The sequence below is a fragment of the Aristolochia californica genome, unplaced genomic scaffold (assembly GCF_029961685.1).
Source record: "Aristolochia californica isolate CCGP_79_NKW_82.1479 unplaced genomic scaffold, dmAriCali1.0.hap1 SCAF_2, whole genome shotgun sequence".
NCBI lineage: Eukaryota > Viridiplantae > Streptophyta > Magnoliopsida > Piperales > Aristolochiaceae > Aristolochia > Aristolochia californica.
Genome location: NW_027181881.1, coordinates 46,208,978 through 46,229,068, shown reverse-complemented (window position 1 = coordinate 46,229,068; position 20,091 = coordinate 46,208,978). Strand labels below are relative to the sequence as shown.

At 39.9% G+C, this 20,091-nt stretch overlaps 1 protein-coding gene across 4 annotated transcripts in view; it reads right to left on the bottom strand.

Annotated features, from left to right (window-relative positions):
* Window positions 1-151: 151 nt before the first annotated feature.
* The window catches only part of LOC137955938 (protein unc-13 homolog), a 45,527-nt gene continuing 25,587 nt past the window's right edge, over window positions 152-20,091 (bottom strand). For all 4 annotated transcript variants that reach the window (XM_068803170.1, XM_068803169.1, XM_068803167.1 and 1 more), the window contains 10 exons: window positions 9,327-9,398; window positions 5,968-6,085; window positions 5,600-5,778; window positions 4,692-4,776; window positions 4,420-4,533; window positions 4,218-4,324; window positions 1,944-2,021; window positions 1,756-1,851; window positions 944-1,039; window positions 152-443 (listed from right to left, as the gene is read on the bottom strand). In XM_068803170.1, coding sequence (XP_068659271.1) covers window positions 282-443; window positions 944-1,039; window positions 1,756-1,851; window positions 1,944-2,021; window positions 4,218-4,324; window positions 4,420-4,533; window positions 4,692-4,776; window positions 5,600-5,778; window positions 5,968-6,085; window positions 9,327-9,398 — 1,107 coding nt within the window. In that variant the 3' untranslated portion in view covers window positions 152-281. The remainder of the gene's footprint in view (window positions 444-943; window positions 1,040-1,755; window positions 1,852-1,943; window positions 2,022-4,217; window positions 4,325-4,419; window positions 4,534-4,691; window positions 4,777-5,599; window positions 5,779-5,967; window positions 6,086-9,326; window positions 9,399-20,091) is intronic.

The window sequence follows — 20,091 nt, the reverse complement described above, 5'->3', positions numbered from 1 at the left end:
ACATCATCTACTTGTATGTCAGTCCTTCCAGTAACAAGAGTGAATGAGAATATTTGAAATCCCATGAAATTTACCTAGACATTTTTCGTACTGCCGTGTTACCCAGTTAAGAATTTTTCCAGCAAACATGAAAAAAAAACGAAAAAATTGATGAAACATGAATGCATTCAATTTTATAAATTAGGAAAAGCATAAAAAGCTTATTACTACATACACATAATTTTACATTCGCAAAAATCAAGGGCTATCAACTAGCACTATAATTTTTTCTTCGTTCCACTCTATGCAGCTGATCTGGGTAGTTTATATTGTTTCTTAAGGAACTGACCGGCCTCAGAGTCACTTCTATGGCATAAAATTCTTAGAAGGATTTCGGTATCACCTAGACTGCTTCTATTTCCCGACACACTAGAAGATCTCAGGTCGTCAATCAGCTCACGGGTCTGCAAAAATGGTAAGAATTTCCATTTATCAAATAGATAAAGCAACAGAAACTTAAACATGATATTAGGTATCTCTAAACTTTAACGAGTATAACTTCATGGATACTGTTTTTTAAAAATTCAACGAGACAATGACAAAACCAGGAACAACTCTTTTACTATATAGCCCCTATACTGAAAAATCATAGAGTGCAAGGATTATAAACCAAATAATAACAAACTGAGGGGAAAGTTTCACCGGTTTTATTCATCCTTTCTTAAGACAGAAAAGAAAGAACTTTCCCATTGATGTTCATGTTCTAATTAATTCTGTGATTGATGACAACCCCAACCGCTAAATCAAAAGCATCAAGATTACACCGGACAGCAATTAGTGACTACCCCACCTCAAATGCCAGGAAAAATTTAGTTCCACTGGGAATAGAGCATTCTTTTTGTGGGGAAGTATAAAGAACAAAGAATTCAGTTTGCATCTTGCATGTAAGGACAAAAGAACCAACCTCGTAACCATGTAGAGTAACAACAGGCCTAATACGAGCTACTAAGTTCTCAACCGTTCCTCGAGGAAGCCCCTGTCCCCCTGATATAAAAAATTCCTGCCACGCATACATTAAGAAGGCAGACTGTCAGACCACTCATCTTAATGGCACATGGAGGGGAATGACAAACTATGCAAAAATGCAATTTTCCTATAGAACTCAGAATATGAAGGGAAGGCCAAAAGGCTTTCTTTCCAAAAGAGTATAGAAAAAAAATTCAAAACAAAAGTCACTTATCAGCAAAATTTCACCAATTGCAAACCATAGCCTAGTGCCAATATCAGAATTTTAGATCAAAGGTCTAAGAATCATGATTGATTCATAGCCTCTTGAAATTGAAATAAACTGTTTGGTAGCCTTGACCCTCCTTAGCACCTTTAGTTCAACCACCGGATTTTTTTAGTTGAACCAAGAAACCTAGACTCGGCCACCTTTCCAAAAAGAGAGAAAATAAAATACCTGAAATAAACAATTAACTAAAACAATAACATTGAAGAATTAAAGGGGCTGGAAGTTCACCCTAACGGCAAGCAAATTAGCTACTGTCAAGCCAATAACAGAAATACCTGAAGAATAAACCCCAAATATTCAAGGTGCCACTAATTAAGTCCATGCTGTTAAGTGATTTGCTGAGGATGCATAGCATTCCAATTATAAAACAGATCCAAAGTCCAAATACAAGAAACTCATTATCAATATTCTCTCTCTAAAGAAGTTCAGCAACTGGATTCCAGACATACTAGCAAGCAAAAAGGGTACGCTAAGGAACATACCTTTAATATTTCTAGATCTTCTTCAAATAATTTAGCATCGCTAGAGAAGAATACCCTTGAGGGTCCCCCATCTAAGAGTACACGCTGTAATCCATCCTATGTAGCAACAACAACCATAAGCAAATCCTTTTTAGAGAGAAGAGACAAAAGTAAAAGGTGCTCTATGAGTTATTGGAGGAAGCACAGACCAATGATGCCTGGAGGAGACCTGTCACCACTCGATCCCTTAGTGACATCACAATGACATCACAGAGCTGATTCAGCTCCTGCAGAGAGGAACGCAATTATGAATGAGATAAAGTTCCACTTAAATATGAAATGACAAGGCAAAAAAAAAATAGAAGCTTGGCTAATCATATTTCAGCACAGATTAAATGAAATTGAGGCAGCGCTCCTTAATAACATGATTAATTTTATAATATAAACAAACATGAGACAAGTATGATTTTTCCAGTTGTATATGCTCACAAACTGTTAATCCTTAATAACATGATTAATTTTATAATATAAACAAACATGAGACAAGTATGATTTTTCCAGTTGTATATGCTCACAAACTGTTAAGGGGTGTCTTGGCAGATAGATGAAGAAATTTTACACAAAATCAGCAGCTGGAGCACTTAGACTCACTCTAAAGAAGTCCAACTTCTACCAAATAATCAGCAACCACATGAGGAATCATCTTTGTCAGCTTGGTCAAATGTAGCAGCTATCATCCATAACAGATAGAAGCTCGCAAGATGGAAGAGCAATTTATACTGATTTTCTTGTTCCACTAGCCCATTCAATGTGGAGAAAAGATGGCGGAGAGAACTTTTTTTTTTCAAGAATGTGCAAATTTTATTAAAATAAAACACAACTACTACAAGAGGCCACCAAAGATCCAGAACAGACCAAGGCCAAAGAAATTAAGACCCAGAGAAATATTACAGTTAGGAAAAGAAAAGTGTGACTAGTTAACCATTCTAGACTTATATTCTAGTGATCTAAACTGTGTATGCAAAGGACAGTGCATCGCATGTATTATTTTATGCACTATAAATGAAAGGGATGAATCTAGATGGTCCCAATCAGATCTTTTTTTCTTGTTTCTTTTCATCTCTCATCTTTTCCTTCTCCTTTCTTTGTCCTTACCAGTCTCTCACCCTAAATTATCCACAACAACATTATTTGGTAGTTATAGCATCTTTTATTTTTCTTTTTTTAGAAAGGGCACATTGCATTAAAAGCCTGAAGGCAAAGTTACAAAACAGACGGGGAGCGTCCCTTACAATGTGAGACTGGAGAGGAACCCCCTCTTTGACAAGGGAGTCAACAAGACAAGTTGTTGACCTCAAAACATGAGACCAAACAATCACATTATTAACAAGATAAAAAATTTCACGGAAAAAATTCTGCAATCTCCACAGGCTGTGGGGGGGAAGGGTGGGCTTCTTCTCCTTCCACAATAGCTGAGCTTGGAGCCTGTCCTTGAAAATACTCTACCCGTTCAATAGAGATAGTTCCCCCACCAGTCCACCATATAAGGTCATCAATAGCATCTTTTATTGTATCATCATGTTCCTTTTTTTTTTAAAGATAGATTAGCAAATGCCCATTTCTTCCATTGCATATTCCAAGCAAACTACTTCTAATGGAAAAATATCCCAAGGAAATGGAGACTTATTGTTGGCTGATCCCTATGTCATCTTTTTTTGTTGACTTTATATCTAATGTGGGACGCTGGTGGTGTGCTGCTGTCGTTAGGGAGAAGAGAGAAAATAGAAGGAGAAGAGGAAGAAGGGAGGAAGAAAGAAAGAATAATGGAAGTAGGGAGCCGAGAGCAAGGAGGGAAGAAAGAAGAGAAGAGTTTGGGGAAGAAAATTTTCAACTTCATTCAATGATGATAATTTCCAAACATTATGAGTTTAAATAGAGACCCAAAACCCTAGGGATATTTCAAAATGACCAAGAATGACCAAAATACTCCAATTGCCCTTTATTGCAGAGTGTGGTGCTCTTCTCTGCTTTGTTTCTGTTCTCTTATCCCTAATTTATTAAAAAAAGTATCAAGAATAATTTAAAGAAGAAAGTTTCAAAATTTATTGCTCCTTATAGTGATGCACACTGGCCTAATGTATTAGAACAAGGAAAGGAGGGGTACAATCAAAATATTATCTCTTTTCCGTAACCCCTCCTCCCTGGCAGCATTGGGATATGTTTTTTTATATATGTAAATTAATTTCTTTTCTGAACTGTAATTGGAAGCACATCCCTAGGTCTGCCAATCATTTGGCAGACACTCAGGCTAAGTTGGGCGTTTCACTCCAACACCTTGTTGTGGAGGAAGACCCTTTTTGTTAGGTTTGTATACTTTCTCCCTCTTTTAATAGTTTATACATCTTCATTCAAAAAAAATAAAAAAAAATCTCTTTTCTAAGTGCAGCAATTGAAGTACTGCATACAAATAAAATAAAACGTACCATGTCAAGTACATCAACAAGCATCTCAAGTCTTGATTGAGAAACACTAGGCTTGTACAGGTTATCTATGAATGGCTCCCTTAGATCCCAAAAGATTATTTTGGTTCCTGCAAATTTCAAAAGATATAAATAAAAAGTAATAAGACCCTCTTCTTCCAGTAGGCACTAGATGCATGAACATATTCAATTCCAGATAGTTTACCAATGAAATCACAAATTTGATCAATAGCTGCATTGATGTCTTTTCTACTAATCTCAAATCCTTCTTTCTGCTGATGAGATCCAAAGCTTCTAGATTTATTGTCCAACACTTTTTCTAGAGATACAAATAAGAAAATATAGCTTTAGGGAAAAGTAGATATACCATTTCCTGATTGTTATAGCTGAATTAAGCACAAAGCAGTATAGCTGTGAGAACGAAGACAGACTACATTAAGACTTGTAAGAAAATGAATTACAGGTTTAGAGAAGTACTCATATTAGGATTTTCAAGAGCCTTTTTCTTTGTCCATCTATCCCAGATGCTATCTTCCAGGACATTCAGTTGACTAACTGCATACTGTAAGTAGAAGACTAATTTAACAAGAGGAATTATCAAAAAGGTATTGTTATGAAACCAATTCCTCAAGAAATGTAACACCAAAATTTTTTTTTAAAAAAAATAACAAGATGCAGAGCAGAAAGGGGGAAGTGATCAGTCCATACAACCAAAATGCAGCCAAGAGGACGATAGATAAATGTACATTTGCATATAAGAAAGTGAATACCATGAGAAAAGGGGAAAAGGGTGGAAAGGAGCCAAAGGAAGAGGTAGTAACAGAAAGAGAAGAAAATCCTATAGTGCCTTCTTATGAATCATTTCAACACAACTAGGGTATATTCTAATGGAGCAGTTGCTTTGCACATTCATAATTTCATCACGTAAAGCTGAGCCATATATCCTCCCAATTAGATGTCAAGGATAGAAAGCACGAAAATAATGCATATATATACTCCATCAAAAAAGAAAGTAATGAACCAATAGAAAAAATCTTACTGGAGATGGAATAAGGAGATAATTATGAAAGAAAACTCATAAAAACACGTGAATAAGTACTTATGTTTATTTTTTATTTTTTTTGAAAGAGTGATGATTTTATTTTAACCAAACAAAACCAGAATACAATCAAAGGAGCACACCCTTAACAACAAGGGATTGCTGGAATGCTTAGCTAGTGAATCAGCAAGAGAGTTTGATGATCTAGGAGTTTAAATCTGGAGTTAAGTATCGTCAAGTTGGAGCAACAATCTGGAGTTAAAATCTAAAATATTAATGGAGTTATTCATATTGGTAATGGAACTTTCATCAAAAGGACCAAACAAGATAAAGTGAATAAACTCACATAGAGAGTGTTAAGTCTGACACAGAGATTGGGTGTTGACAGCCCACTAAGTTGGGTAGACCTTCTCTCATCAGGCAACCTTTGTTCAGTAATTTCTTTCTTTACAAAAGCTTTAATTCCATGTTCCTTCTTGTATCTCGTAAGAATAGGCACAGGTGGTATCAAATCTTCTTTGCTTACTGCAGGGAAAGAGTGCAAAGTGAGTAACAATATCTCGCTACAAAATCAAGATCAAGTAAACACCACACTATTTAATACATGGAAGACCACATTGGGCACAAAATTAAATGCCTGATCACCAACTGAACTTTTGCATCAAGACAGGAAATAGATGCTCAAGGAAATTGTGTAGGGAAGGAGAAACTCACCTAATTTCTCAACAACATGATGTGTGTAGACCTGAAATGCATTGTCAAGACCACGCAAAAGGGAACTTAACTCTCCTGGCCTCATAGGCACTTTTAGACCAAAAAATTGATCAACAGTCTGCAAGAAGGAAAATAACTGAATTCAGTGCATCATTTCTAAACACAATACTCCAAGGACACTAAGCATAAACATAAACTTCAACAATAATTTATATCTTCAAAATAGTACCTAAGGATAAACAATCAATAGAAAATAGGAACTTTTTCTTGACAAATAATATGAGCTTATCATTTCAAAAAAAATATGAGCCTACACATGTAGCAGTTTTTTTTTTCTTTTTTGCTGATGCTGGTTAGACACAACCCAAGGTACATCACCAATAGGATTCAAACCCTAGACCTCACATAAGGAGAGTCTCCAATAAGACCATTGAGCTGACGACTCAATCCACCAGTTGAGAAGAACCTACTCTTAAAACATTTGGAGGCTCTCTCCAGCCTATCGATTTTTTTCTCTTTTCTCTTTTTTTAGAAGAAATGGATCACTCATCATAAGAAGGTTGCACTCAAGAGAATGATTAGGTTACTGTAGGGTGAAATAATGAAGCACAAGGCTGGAGAGAGAGACTTCAAACATTTTATAAAAGAGAAAAGCGAATTCTCCACCTATTCTTTCTAGAAAAAACTCCAAAACTTCCCAATTTTCTTCTCTAATTTCTTGGAGTAATAAGCCTTTAACCCGTTTGTAAATCAGAACAGTCCTTTGGAAGGTTGCTTTAACCACGGTCCATGGGTGCTATTGGAATGTGTTACTGAATTGAAGCGAGAATATCTCTACCAGGCCTTGTTACAAGTAATTTCATGAATTTAGCCAACTCCACAACTCAAAAGATAAGGAAGACTAGAGAACTGTGGGTTTCTCCATTTGATGCAAGATGGAAGTTTCACCCAATTATCTCTCCTGCCATCAGGTTTGTTCAAGCTCAGCTTCACTGAGTCCTTGATCATCAAATGTGATTCCCTAGTCATCATTGTCTGGAATTCTGAGAAGAACAGTTCTCCAGGGTGCTTCCTACCTGTGATGAGGTTGTGAAGTATCAAAAAGTTTGACCATCTATTGGACTCAAACTCCTTGTGATGCCAAACACTTTGTTGATTCCTAAGCTATGATTCCACTACAAAACATTTTTGTAGAAAATTGCATCTATTTATCTTAAATATTTTGTTGATTTTTTGGCTCTTTTTTTTTTTCACATTAGACTTTACTCTTTTTTTTTTTAGAGCTATGCCTACACTTCTTAATGAAATATTTTTCTCACATGGAGACAGACAGCAAGACAGCGTCCATGAGAGACAGACAGACAGGCAGACAGAAAGAGAGAGATACCACTGCAGCGATTCAACAAAGATTCAAGGCCTTAACATGAGAAAATTAGTTTCTCAACATCGGCTACAACAAAGACAAGGCCTCAGAGTGGGCAAAGTAGGTTCCCAGAAGCTGTTGACAGCCTAGCAACTAATGGCACAATCGATAAAATTACACCAATGACCATGACTATAAAATTGAATCACAGGCCAATGAGAAATGGAGAAAGACAAAAAATGACATGGACAAAGAGTTGATGAAATTCTTGACTAACAGTGATATAACAATGGATCTAGCAAATAATAGCCAAATAGAAGGGTATCATTTTACTGACTGCAACCTAGTTAGAATAGGGCTTTGATGATGATGACAACTTATGCAAACTACAAAGACACCAAAACAAACCTATTTATTATCCATTTATCTTACTTTTTGTTGTTGAAGCACCTATCTAGAGAAGCATTTTGTTTTCCAAAAATATGATGAAATGGTTAAGGAGAAAAGAACAGTTGTATGGTTATTGTCTGCCCTTCAGTTTTTATGCTCTTTTAGTTGGCCCTTCTAAACAAGCATTATTACAGGAAATGACAACTGCACTGGCCTATTGTCAAACACAACAATTATGAGTGAGAGTTTTAGTATTTGTAGCTGAATCTTTAAGTCATACTATTCGTACTTGCATGAAAATAACCAAAATATAATGATAAAAATGACATAAATGAAATTAGTGAAGGAAAACATGAGATATGACAAACTAGCAGCATAATTAATGGTTGAGCTGAATGGAGAAAGATTCATTTATCCAACCCCAATAGAGTTGGGTCAAGGCATTTCCACGATAAAGTTGAAACAACAACAACAGCGATGAAGATGATGACTAATAGAAATGCTCTTCTTTTTTTTTTTTTTTTGAGAAAGGGTGCATTTCATTAAGCCTGAAGACAAAGGAAACAGACTCAAGGAGGGGGACCCCAAACGATGAATGACTAATAGAAATGCTAGGACAAAAAATGTTACACATTTAGGAGGTCATAGTGTTTTAGAATTTTCTACTAATACAAATTTTCTAGAATTCTATAATAGCATAAATTTTCTAGAATTTTATTGCTAGAATGTAATTTAGAACATATAATTCTGAATACAAAAAAATCAATGATTCATTTCAACAGTTCATGGATCCACAGGTTAGGCAAGCCTAAATAAAGTCTTTGGAATCCAGGGTTCTGGCTCAATGCAAAGATATTTTTTCCTATTAATGCTTTTCTTTCTAAGGTCCAATTCTCTCCTTAAATTTAACCCTTTTTTGAATTATTATGAAAAATGGTTTACACGAGAGAAAAGGGGAGGGAAAAGAAGAAAAGAGCTGCAACCAGGGGCTATAAGCTGGCCAGAGGCTGTTTCAGATCTTAACAATCCTTCTACTGACAACAAGCAAAAACAAGAAGAAGAGGGACAGCCATCTCTTCAGGTCGCCACCACAGGTTCTTGGGCAGCAGGACTCAACAATGCCACCATCAAATTTGGTGGTGTCCAGAAGGAAGGGAACGAGAACGAGAATGAGAACGACAAGAGGTGGGGGTGAAGAAGTAGTAATAGGAAGGGCAATAAACCAAGCCTAGCAGAGCTGTAGCTGAACCTGACAGCAGAAGAGAAGGGAGGGAAGTGAGAAAAAGTCGAAACCAGAAATGTGGAAGTTGATTTTACTTCCTTGTACTACAATATTTCCAGTTCCTTTTCGCATAAGCTAATATTAGAATTACTATTTGGCGAGATTTAAATTGTAAGATGCCTGGTTTCCAGATGCAAGCATTCTAAACTTCCATCTGTGTAGAAAGACAATCTAATAAATCAGTTTCCAGTAAGACAAGACAAGCAATTGAACCAAGTGATTTAATTTCATATGAAACACTTTTTTCATAGTGACTCAAAAATAAATTCACCAAATTTTATGATCCACTAACTCGTAAAAACACAGTCTAGATTATGTACATACCTCTTCGATAATCCTGTACACTTCAACTACTGAATTGCCATGACGTTGTTGAGGTGATATGGGATCCCAACGCTGTAAACAGAATAACACAAACATTCACCAAGATATCAGATGAAGCAACATAGAAAATAAAAAAAATTGCAAATAGTTTCTGTAAGGCCAGGGTCCACTGAAGTTACAGACTTCATTTCTAGTAAGAACTCGGCAAAAAACAACATTTTGTTCAATGTGTCCACACGGATGTGTGCTTCACTAAACCTTTACATAAATGTGACAGACAGACATTTGTTTTGTCTCAAAAACAAATTTCGCTTATTAAATCTAAAGATTCACAGTCAAGCTTTAAAGAAACTCCTTTTTTTTTTCATTCAATGACAAAAAAAAATAAAAAAAATCATACTATTAGGCTCCCTTATTCAAGAATTTTTTGTAGTTCAGGTGTAAGGGGTTGTTAAAACATTTCAAAGAAGATGAGCAGAATTTAGGTTTTTGGTGTAAAAGGGAAGAGAGAAGGAAGGAGAGAGTGAGAAACACCAACTTAGAGAGGAAAACAAGGATGAAAATCAGTTTCGTCAGGGTTTCAATCTTCTTTTACATGTCCACTTCAACTTCTTAAATAGAGATTATAGCTCTTAACCCTAACTTCTGCATATTACTCATCCTGAACTAAACTACCCTTAAACTATCTATCTAATATCCCTTAACCTACTTAAACCTAAATTCTCCATTCTAACTTTACATATTAAATAACTAAATTACCCTTGGGCCAACTACTACTAACAATGGGTTGCTAATATTCCTCTCCTAGGAGAACCTCAACCTCTAGGTTCGGCTGGAATGGTCGTATGCGTCAACCTTTATCATTTTTTGTTTGAAAGAGCACATTTCATTAAACCCAAAAGGCAAATAAAAACATCAAGGAAGGGGCCTCTTACATGAGGGATTGGAGAGTAACCCCCTCTCTGGCAAGAGCATTAGCAGCACTATTTGCTGATCTAGGAACATAAGTCCAATTACAAACTCTCCTCCTGAGGACTCCCTTCAATGCCCAGGATGGCTGGACGAGAGGTCGGTCAAGGAGTAATTTCCTCCCACCAACCATCTGGGGAACGAAGTAACTCCCATTCAACGACCACTCTCTCTGATCCAGCACCTCTAGTAGGACAGCATCCAGGAAGAGGCGAAGATCGAACCAGTCTGAGGAAGCAGCACCGGCAGCAGCAGCAACGAAGAGGTAAACAACCGGAAGAAGAAGAAAAGAGGGAAAAGGAAGTTATTGAATCTGAAGATAGTTCAGGCGAGAGATGGCAAACTGTAATCTCGAAATCCTCACGCCGAAGGATCCTTGTGGAGGATCCGACCATATACGAATTCCGGAATGGAAAAGCAAAGCTGACTTTTCAAAAGAGAAAGGAGAAGAGTGGGGAGGCCATCCAGATTCATGCGCAAGAGGGGAAAAAGAAATCATCATCTCCCTCCCGATCTCCGCAGTCAGATTTTTCCTAGACATTTTTAGGAAAGTCCAAGTAGGAAACATGGGAAGAAAATACAGCAGATCACTCCTCACTGGCGATCTGGAATTCCAAGTTCACAGCCAGTATCATGGAGGCCTTCTTCATTGCGTCATCCACCAAAGACGTGGACAAATGATAATGGGTATGATTTTCCTCCCACAGCCCTCCACTTCTGGAATGGGTTGGAAACGATTTGATCAAATTCTTCAGCAGCTAGCCACCCCACCAAAAATCCACTCACAACCTAGCGCTTCACACCAGACAACTCTGTCGCTCCCACCGGATCCTCCACTAGAGAAGACTCAGACCTGCAAAACCAATTATCCAATACCACCATCAACACCACTCCCCCAATTTTCACCCCAGAAAAAACAATTCTTTATATCCCTGCCAGCCCACATTGAAACTGAGGGCAAGCGCAAAATGTCCCTGGCAGTCCTCTTGGAAGACCCGGAAAATTTTTTCACCAGAAGACAACTCCAAGAATGGCTGCAAAAACGAAATATCACGTTCACAGCCATCATCAAAGCTCATAAGAGGAGCTGGATCATCAACTGCCATTCGGAGGAGGACCGCAAGAGACTTCATTCACTAAAGGCAGAGACTATTTCAACGATCCTCCACATGACCAATTGGAGCCCAGAACTCACAACCCCCATCTCGGGGCAATGGGTGATCGTCAAAGGTCTTCCGGTGGAAATCCGATGCCGGCATACTCTGGAATGCCTCACAAAAGAATTCGGAGAGGTTATTTGGGCCGAAAGCCAGCCAACGCAGCTTCACAGAGAAAAAATTTTCATCCGGCCAAAATCACCGGTAAGTGGTTTACAATTTTTTCATATCTCCTGCGGAAAAACCATGATCTGGGTCTCCATGGAATTCGGAGATCTGGAAACCCTTCCGGCAGCCAACTCGGAAGAAACCTCACAAAACACAACCCAGACTCAGCAGATCCGTCAGTTACCGACTCGGAAGCCGCACTCGAAGTTCAATCGGACATGGGTTCCGAAAAAACAAAAACAAAAAAAAAATCCAACCACACAACATCAATCCCCATATCCCGAAACAATCCAATCAACACCAGTTCACAGTAACCCTTTCACTGCCCCCGCCGAAAAAGATCCTATCCACATAAGTGCATCCGCAGACAAAATCTCATCTCTGAAATCGCCCTTGGCAACAGTGCCAATCCCCAATTCCAAAACACCTGCAATACACCGTTCCCCAAATCCAAAAGCTGATAGGATCTTTCAAACCGATGTGCAGACACATCCGGACAAGGGGATTATTACTTCCCTTTGTTCACATCCATCACTGTCAAACTCTAACCCGCCTCGAAACAAAAAACACTTTCCCCCACATACCTACCTCTCCATTTACCAAAATCCATCATCACCTTCTCAACCTCGAGCCCCGCACCATACTCTTACACAACAAAAAAAAAAACAAACCACCTTTTCAACCATCAAATCCACAGCCGTCGACCTCTACAACTTCCAAAGCGCCTTAGCCCACATCACGCCGTCGCCCCGTCATGTCCTTTCTACATCAACCCTTTCCCCAACGCCGCACCTCGAGTCCCGAACTCGCCTGCCATACATCAACCTCCAACACCCTTCAGTCGACATCACGCCCCGTCCTTCCCTTTCTACATCAACCTTTTCACCTCTGCCGCTTTTCATTTCCCGAAGCAGTACCCATCTTTCCATCTTTAAATCCCTCCCATCCCCTCCGCCACCCAAATCTTCCTCTTCCCGAAGCCTACCGTACGCCAATCCCTCAGTCCAAATCACGCCACCATCAACCCTTTCCCCAACGCCACACCTCGAGTCCCGAACTCGCCTGCCATACATCAACCTCCAACACCCTTCAGTCGACATCACGCCCCGCCCTTCCCTTTCTACATCAACTTTTTCACCTCCGCCGCTTTTCATTTCCCGAAGCAATACCCATCTTTCCATCTTTAAATCCCTCCCATCCCCTCCGCCACCCAAATCTTCCTCTTCCCGAAGCCTACCGTACGCCAATTCCTCAGTCCAAATCACGCCACCCTCCCGTCCTTTCACTTTTAAATCCCTCTCCTTCCCTCCGCCGCCTAAATCTTCCTTTTCCCGAAGCCGCACCCCTCACTTGTCATCCCCGTCCCGCAGCTTCTCTAACTCGATAAATCCCCTTTCCCCCCCACTTCCACCCACATTCTCGGCTCGTTATCGAGGATCTCCCTCTGCGACCCCCCCGACCTCAAACCTTCCTCATCACCCATCCCATCCATCCCAGCAACCAACTCCTCTCGCCGTCCCATCAAACCCTCCCTCTCTGACTCAAATCTCCCCTTATACGGCCACCCCTCGAGCCCCGTTAAGGCCATCCCTCTTCTCTAATGAATCCACTTGGGATTTCGAACCCCCCTCTCACTCCCCTTCCCCCTTATATATTCACTCTCCCACTATCCTCTGCCCCACCCCCCTTCGTATTATTTACCCCCACTCCGACACCATGGAAAACTCAAACCCCAAACCCTTCACCCCTCCCTTCCACACCAATACTGAAAAACAAATTGCCACCACCCCTTTCCGATATACCTACTCCAGGAAAAAAGAAGCAGGGAAAACTAAAGCCAAACTCGGTAACCCCACACCTTCCGAGACAAACAAGGACAAAGATAAAATCAAAGACACTACCCCCCCACCTTCCCCCCCTCCAAATTCCCCTCCTGTCCTTCCAATGGAATTTCCCCATGATTGGTACGATCTCCCCCCTGCTTTCCCCTATGGAATCCCTCCAATTTGGTCCGACCTCCCCCCAACTATAACCTCTGAATCTACCCTAGCCAAGGCCTTCACTCCCAATCCGCGCGATGAGCTCCTCCTATTCCTGCTGGAACAGGAACAATCCTTTCCTCGAGAAGAATTTTCAGAAATGACGGAGCTTGCCAACATATTTTGTGCGGGATACACTGAAGCTGGAGCCGTGGAGCGAAACATCAACTCCCACCGTTCCCCATGATCGTTCTATCATGGAATGTAAGAGGTCTCGGCTCTCTGGCCAAGCGTGCTCTCGTCAGAGCAGCGCTTTTTGATGTTAAACCAAAAATAGCTATACTTCTTGAAACGAAGATACAGTCCTTTGATTATTCAATTGTGTGTAATATATGGTATGACTCCAACCCAGCGTAGGCGCATGTAGCTGCAATTGGCCATTCTGGGGGCATTATTGTCATCTGGGATCCAATTGCTTTTGATGCTATTTCCGTCCTTCCGGGGCGATACTCAATAGGTATCCAGCTCCGGGATCACAACCTCGGTACTTGTTGGGCTCTTGCTGGCATATATGGGCCTACTCGGTACCGTGACCGAGCATCTTTCTGGGAGGAAATCTTTCAGCTTGTCCAATTGTGGGCCCTCCCTTGGCTCATTGGAGGAGACTTCAATGCGACATTATCTTGCTCTGACAAATGTCCTCCTGCTTCCCGAACCTCATCAACCATGAGAGCCTTTTCTGACTTTATCAATAGTGTTGCTCTCTCCGAGATTCCTCTTTCGGGGAAAAAATTCACCTGGACAAATTGTCAGAACCCCCCCATTTTGTCTAAATTGGACAGATTTTTTTCAAATATAGAATGGAACCTTCTTTTTCCCAACACCTCTGGCCAAGTCCTAAACAAAATTGGATCTGACCATTGGCCTATCCAACTCAATTCCCGGCCTCTTGCGTGGGAAAAATCTCCCTTTCGGTTTGAGAATGCCTGGTTATTAACCACGGCTTTCATCCCTTCTTTGAAATCTTGGTGGCTCGAATTGGAAAATCATCCGAACCCGGGCTGGGCCCTCCCTCGGAAACTGAAAGCCCTCAAAGCAAAGATCAGAATGTGGGATAAAAATCATCGTGTTTCTGCTGCTTCCCAGAAAGATTCGATTCGCCGCCGCATTTCTGAGCTGGATCTACTGGAGGAACAAAGGTTAATCTCTCCTACTGAATTTTTGCTTAGAAATAAATTAAATGCTGAATACCATACATTTCTTCATTCTGATTCTGTCCGTTGGAAACAACGTTCAAGATTTCGTTGGATGGCTGAGGGTGATGGAAACACAAAGTTTTTTCATTCCATCGCCTCGGCCAGGAGGAGGACTAACCGTATCACTGCTCTATGTAACGGAGACCAAGTGGTAACGGATAGTGCCTCCATTTCTAACCTTTTGGTGAAGTATTTCTCAGAGCTATATTCAGAAGTCTGTTTCAGAAGACCAAAAATCCATCAGCTCAATTTCGAGCGCATCTCAACTGAAGACGCAATGGATCTTGAAAAACCATTCTCCTCAGAAGAAATTGAACGGGCTGTGCTGGGCCTTCCTAAAGATAAAGCCCCCGGACCAGATGGCTTTAATGGTGAGTTTTATCACTGTTTTTGGGATCTATTAAAAAATGATGTATGTGCCTTCGTTCACAATTTTCACCAAGTGGGAATTACTCACTCTGGAATTGGTGCATCTTTTATTGCGCTTATTCCTAAAAAAACAAATTCAGAGGAGCCTAAAGATTTCCGGCCCATCAGTCTCATTTCCAGTTCATATAAAATTATTGGTCGTCTGTTGGCTAATCGGTTAAAAGCTGTCCTTTACAAGGTAATTAATCCTTGTCAAAGTGCTTTTATCCGAGACAGAAACATTCTGGACTCTTCTCTTACTGCTCATGAACTTCTTCATTCGTTCAAAAAATCTTCCCTTCCTAGGTTTGTTCTGAAAATTGATTTTGAGAAAGCCTTTGACCGGGTTGACTGGAAACTGGTGGATTATCTTTTTGACCGTATGGGTTTTGGTACCAGATGGAAATTCTGGATGCGGGGTTGTATTTCCTCCCCTTCTTATTCTGTTTTGGTAAATGGGAAACCCCGAGGATACTTCAAATCCTCTAGAGGGATCAGACAAGGAGACCCCCTTTCTCCATTTATTTTTACTCTCATTGGAGAATACCTTACCTCTATGATCCGGTTTGCTAAACGTTCGGGTTGGCTCAGTCCTATTTTTTCTGATCCAATCCAAGACGTCCCCATTCTTCAGTTTGCAGATGATTCTATTCTTTTTGGAGAAGGGTCCATGAGACAAATAAAACGCATGAAAGCTATCTTGAATATCTTTGAATTGACGTCTGGTCAAAAGATAAGCTGGGAGAAAACCACAATCTTTGGTTTTAATATTGATGCATCTATTCTCAACTCTATGGCGAACTATCTGGGTTGTAAGGTAGCATCAATTCCGAGTACATATCTGGGCTTACCTTTGACTCCTTTCCTGCCTTCGAAAAATTCCTGGTTTCCGGTTGTTGAGAGGCTTGAGAAGCGTCTGGCTTCTTGGAAAGGAAAATTTTTATCCAAAGCTGGTAAACTGGTTCTAATTAAATCATGCCTTCATGGAATACCTTCCTATTTCTTATCTTTGTACAATTGTCCAGCTTCTATTCGGGATAGAATTGAATTTTTGAAAAGAAGATTTTTATGGGATGGGCCAAATGGGGAAAAAAAGGTTAATCTTGTAAAATGGGTTGATGTTTGTAAACCAATTGTAATGGGGGGCCTCGGGATTCGTGACGTTGCTACCACCAACAAGTCTCTGCTACTAAAGTGGGTTTGGAAGTACAACATGCAACCCAATCTACTGTGGCGCCGAATGGTTGCAAGTAAATCAGGAAAGGAGAGAGGTTGGTGGACGGAGGGGGGAAGATTTTACAAGTTATCCCCTGTTTGGAAGAAAATTGCCAAACTCTTACCTTGCTTCAAAGCCGCCGTCAAATGCTATATTGGAAGTGGTGAAAATACTCTTTTCTGGTCCGATTGGTGGATCGGGACTAGTTCCTTAGAGGAAAGTTATCCTCTTTTATTCCAGCTGTCAAGATCTCGAAGTTCAATGATTTCTGACCATTGGCAGTCCTCGGGTAGGTGGAATCTTCATCTCAGACGGGCATTAAATGACTCTGAAACTGTTGAAGCAACTGGCCTGATCAATTTACTTTCTGGTGTGGCCTTAAAAAATTCTTCCGATATCCTCATCTGGACACCCAACAAACAAGGTATGTTCTCTTCAGCCTCAACGTACCATCATTTGATTTCCTACCATCCTCTTCACGCAGAACATCCTGTTACTTTTGCTTGGTCGCTCCCGATTCCTCCTCGCATCAAATTTTTCATCTGGACGGTATGTCTTAAAAAAATTTTAACTTCTGACGCTTTGCAAAGACGAGGCATTAATATTCCCAATCCAGAATGCCCATTTTGCAACACATCTCCTGAAACAGCAGATCATACGCTTTTGCATTGCGAATATGCTCATAAGATTTGGACCGAATTAATGGACAAGATCGGTTTATTATATTGCCCTTCGCAAGATTTGCTAAACACTATTTATACTTTGGTTAGCTCCCATCTTCCGAAGTTAGGGAAAATCTTAATATCTTGTTGTGTTGGACACATTGTGTGGAATTTATGGAAAGAAAGAAATAATCGCAAATTCAATCAGAAATCTATTCCTCGGAATATTCTCTGTGATCAGATAGTCGGTCAAGTTAGCTCTTGGGTTCTCCTTCGCAAAGAATTCTGTGATCTAAGAGCAACAAATATGAGGGAAAATTGGAGAAATGTTGCGAAAATGTCTCTTATTTCGAAGGCTCCTATTATGATAGAATGGACTAGACCTCCTCCTGGACACTTTAAATTAAATTTTGATGGAAGTGCTTTCGGTTGTCCGGGCCCAGCCGGATTTGGTGGAGTAATTCACGATGATCAAGCAAATCTTCTCTACACTTATGCGGGTCCAATTGGAGTATCAGACTCTACTTGTGCGGAATTACATGGCTTGCTCAACGGGCTGAAACTCTTCAAACAAAAAAAGGACGGTGCTCTCTTGATTGAAGGGGATTCTCAAGTTATTATAAATTGGTGCTCCAAGCCTTTAAAACCTCCTTGGCGTCATTGGAAGATTTATGATGAAATCTGTAATTTAACTTCTGATTTATTATGTACTTGGAAACATGTACCAAGATCTGCTAATCATTTAGCCGATGTTCAAGCTAAAAAAGGCGTTACCCTCCAACATCTTGTTGTGGAGGAAATGTCTTTTTAGTTTTTTAGTTTGTATTTTATCTCTTTTGAATACATTTACAACTCTTCTCAAAAAAAAAAAGTCCAATTACAAACAGTATCTCTAGCTAAATCCTAGATTTCAAAAAAATACTGCACACCAACTAATGACTGTTTTTTAATCTTCCTCCACATGAAGACGGCCATGGAACTGAACTTTGAATATCTGAAGGCCATGACAAAGAGCCTGCAGCTCAGCTGATGAGGAGTTAGAAACGCCAAGAGAACCAACAAAGGAGCCAAACACACATTTATCAGCAGATTTGAAAATTCCACCAAACCGCAAAGCACCATGGTTCCAAAGATGAACCATCAAAGTTGAGTTAGCTTATATTAGTTGTTGGAGAAACCCATTCAACCATTGGAGGAGAGCACTTATGCTTGATGAAATTGCGATCTGAAGCTAATTATTTATAAAATTTCCATCCACTACTTCCTGAAAAAGGTCAATGAAGACAACCAGGGAATGAGATTAGCCATAATCTTTTCCACAACTAATATCCAAGAAAGAAATGCTGCCTAAAACACTTCTGATTTTGCTCCCTCCAAATACCCCAAGCAACAAAAGCTAATGTTGATTTCAACACGGTTGATCCCAGAAGAGGGTAAGGATTATTGCAACAGATATTGATAAAGCTACTGAAGAACCTTGGAGCGCGTAGTGAAAGGTCAAAAAGATTGATGTAGAGGCTCCAGATGTGCCAAGAATAAGTGCAATGCAGGAGCAAATGATCAATGGTTTCATCAGCATAACCACTCATTAGGCAAGAAGTACATGGAAGACTGGATCCACGTTTGATCAGATTTGTCTCTATATTTTATAATGAAGTGCACCCCAAATGAAGAATTTAAACTTAGGAGGACTAGGTAGGGATGAAGCAATGGCGGCTATATGAGCTTGAGATTGAGACTAGGAGTCGCAACAAGCCAAACCGGCTCGCAAACCGTTTGAGATCGGCTCGAAAAAAACTGGGCTCAGTTCAGTTTTTACTTGAGCTCGGCTCGAGCTCAAACTTGAAATAAGACTCATTAAGTATAACATGCCAAGCGGTACGAGTCAACTCGTTATTTAAATGAAAATTACTTACCTAAGTTTCAATTTTAGCTAAAAAATTCTTCAAAATAAAAAAGTATAACATGCCAAGCTCGAGATTTTCCAAGCTCAGCTTGTTAGCTCGTGAGCCGACTTGTTAGGATAGATTTTTTTTATGAAAATATCCTTAACTCTAATTACTCTCATCAATTCCCTCAAACCTCAAAGACAATAAATCGTTCAGCCATTTTGGGTCCTTCAACATCTAATATTGTTGTTTGCCAATAGAATAAGTACTATTGATGGAGGTGTTTGCTCTTTCTTTTAGGTTTATTAAGCTGATTATTATACATTAGTATGCTCCATTACAAAGTCTTGGAGTCCTCTCTGATAGCTTGAAGTTCAATGGTACGAAGTTCATCACAATATTCTCTTTATTTTTTTTTGTATTTTTTTTTTGTAGTTTTAAATGTAGGTTGAAACTCGAGCTCGATTCCAATTTTAGGCTCGAGGATGAGCTCGAGTTTGAAGTATTCAGATCAAGCCAAGCTCGACATATGCAGGTTTAAGCTTGGCTTGGCTAGATGCCACCCCTAATTGAGACAATACCATGGTAGGTACCAAGCAAAGAATTTCAGCATAGGAGGACAAGAGAGCTGCCAAGCTACATGAGCCCAGCCTCAGTAGCAGGAGAAGTCCTTTTGCAGCAACTTCCCCTCACAGGAGATAACAGAAAATTTTCCATCAGATGAAGGACAGCAAATAATCTGGTTAGGCTGAGAGGGCCAAAGATAAACTTGCTCTAAATCCTTCATAAGACAGCAAATATCCAAAGCTTCCATGTCATTGAAATCCCTCCGGAAAACAGTAGACCAGTCGATGCTGAAAAAATGCCAATTTGGATGATATCCAATAGAAGGGCGTGCTGCTGCCTGGCCAAATTGAAAACATAGGGGCAAAGACATTGTAAAGAAGCCCTGAGAACCCTATGGTCGGACCAGAAATGAATCTTGTCTCCATGCCCAGCAGAAAGGTGGATATTAGAATTAAAGAGACTGAACAAGCAATGGATGTGCCTATTCAAGGTAT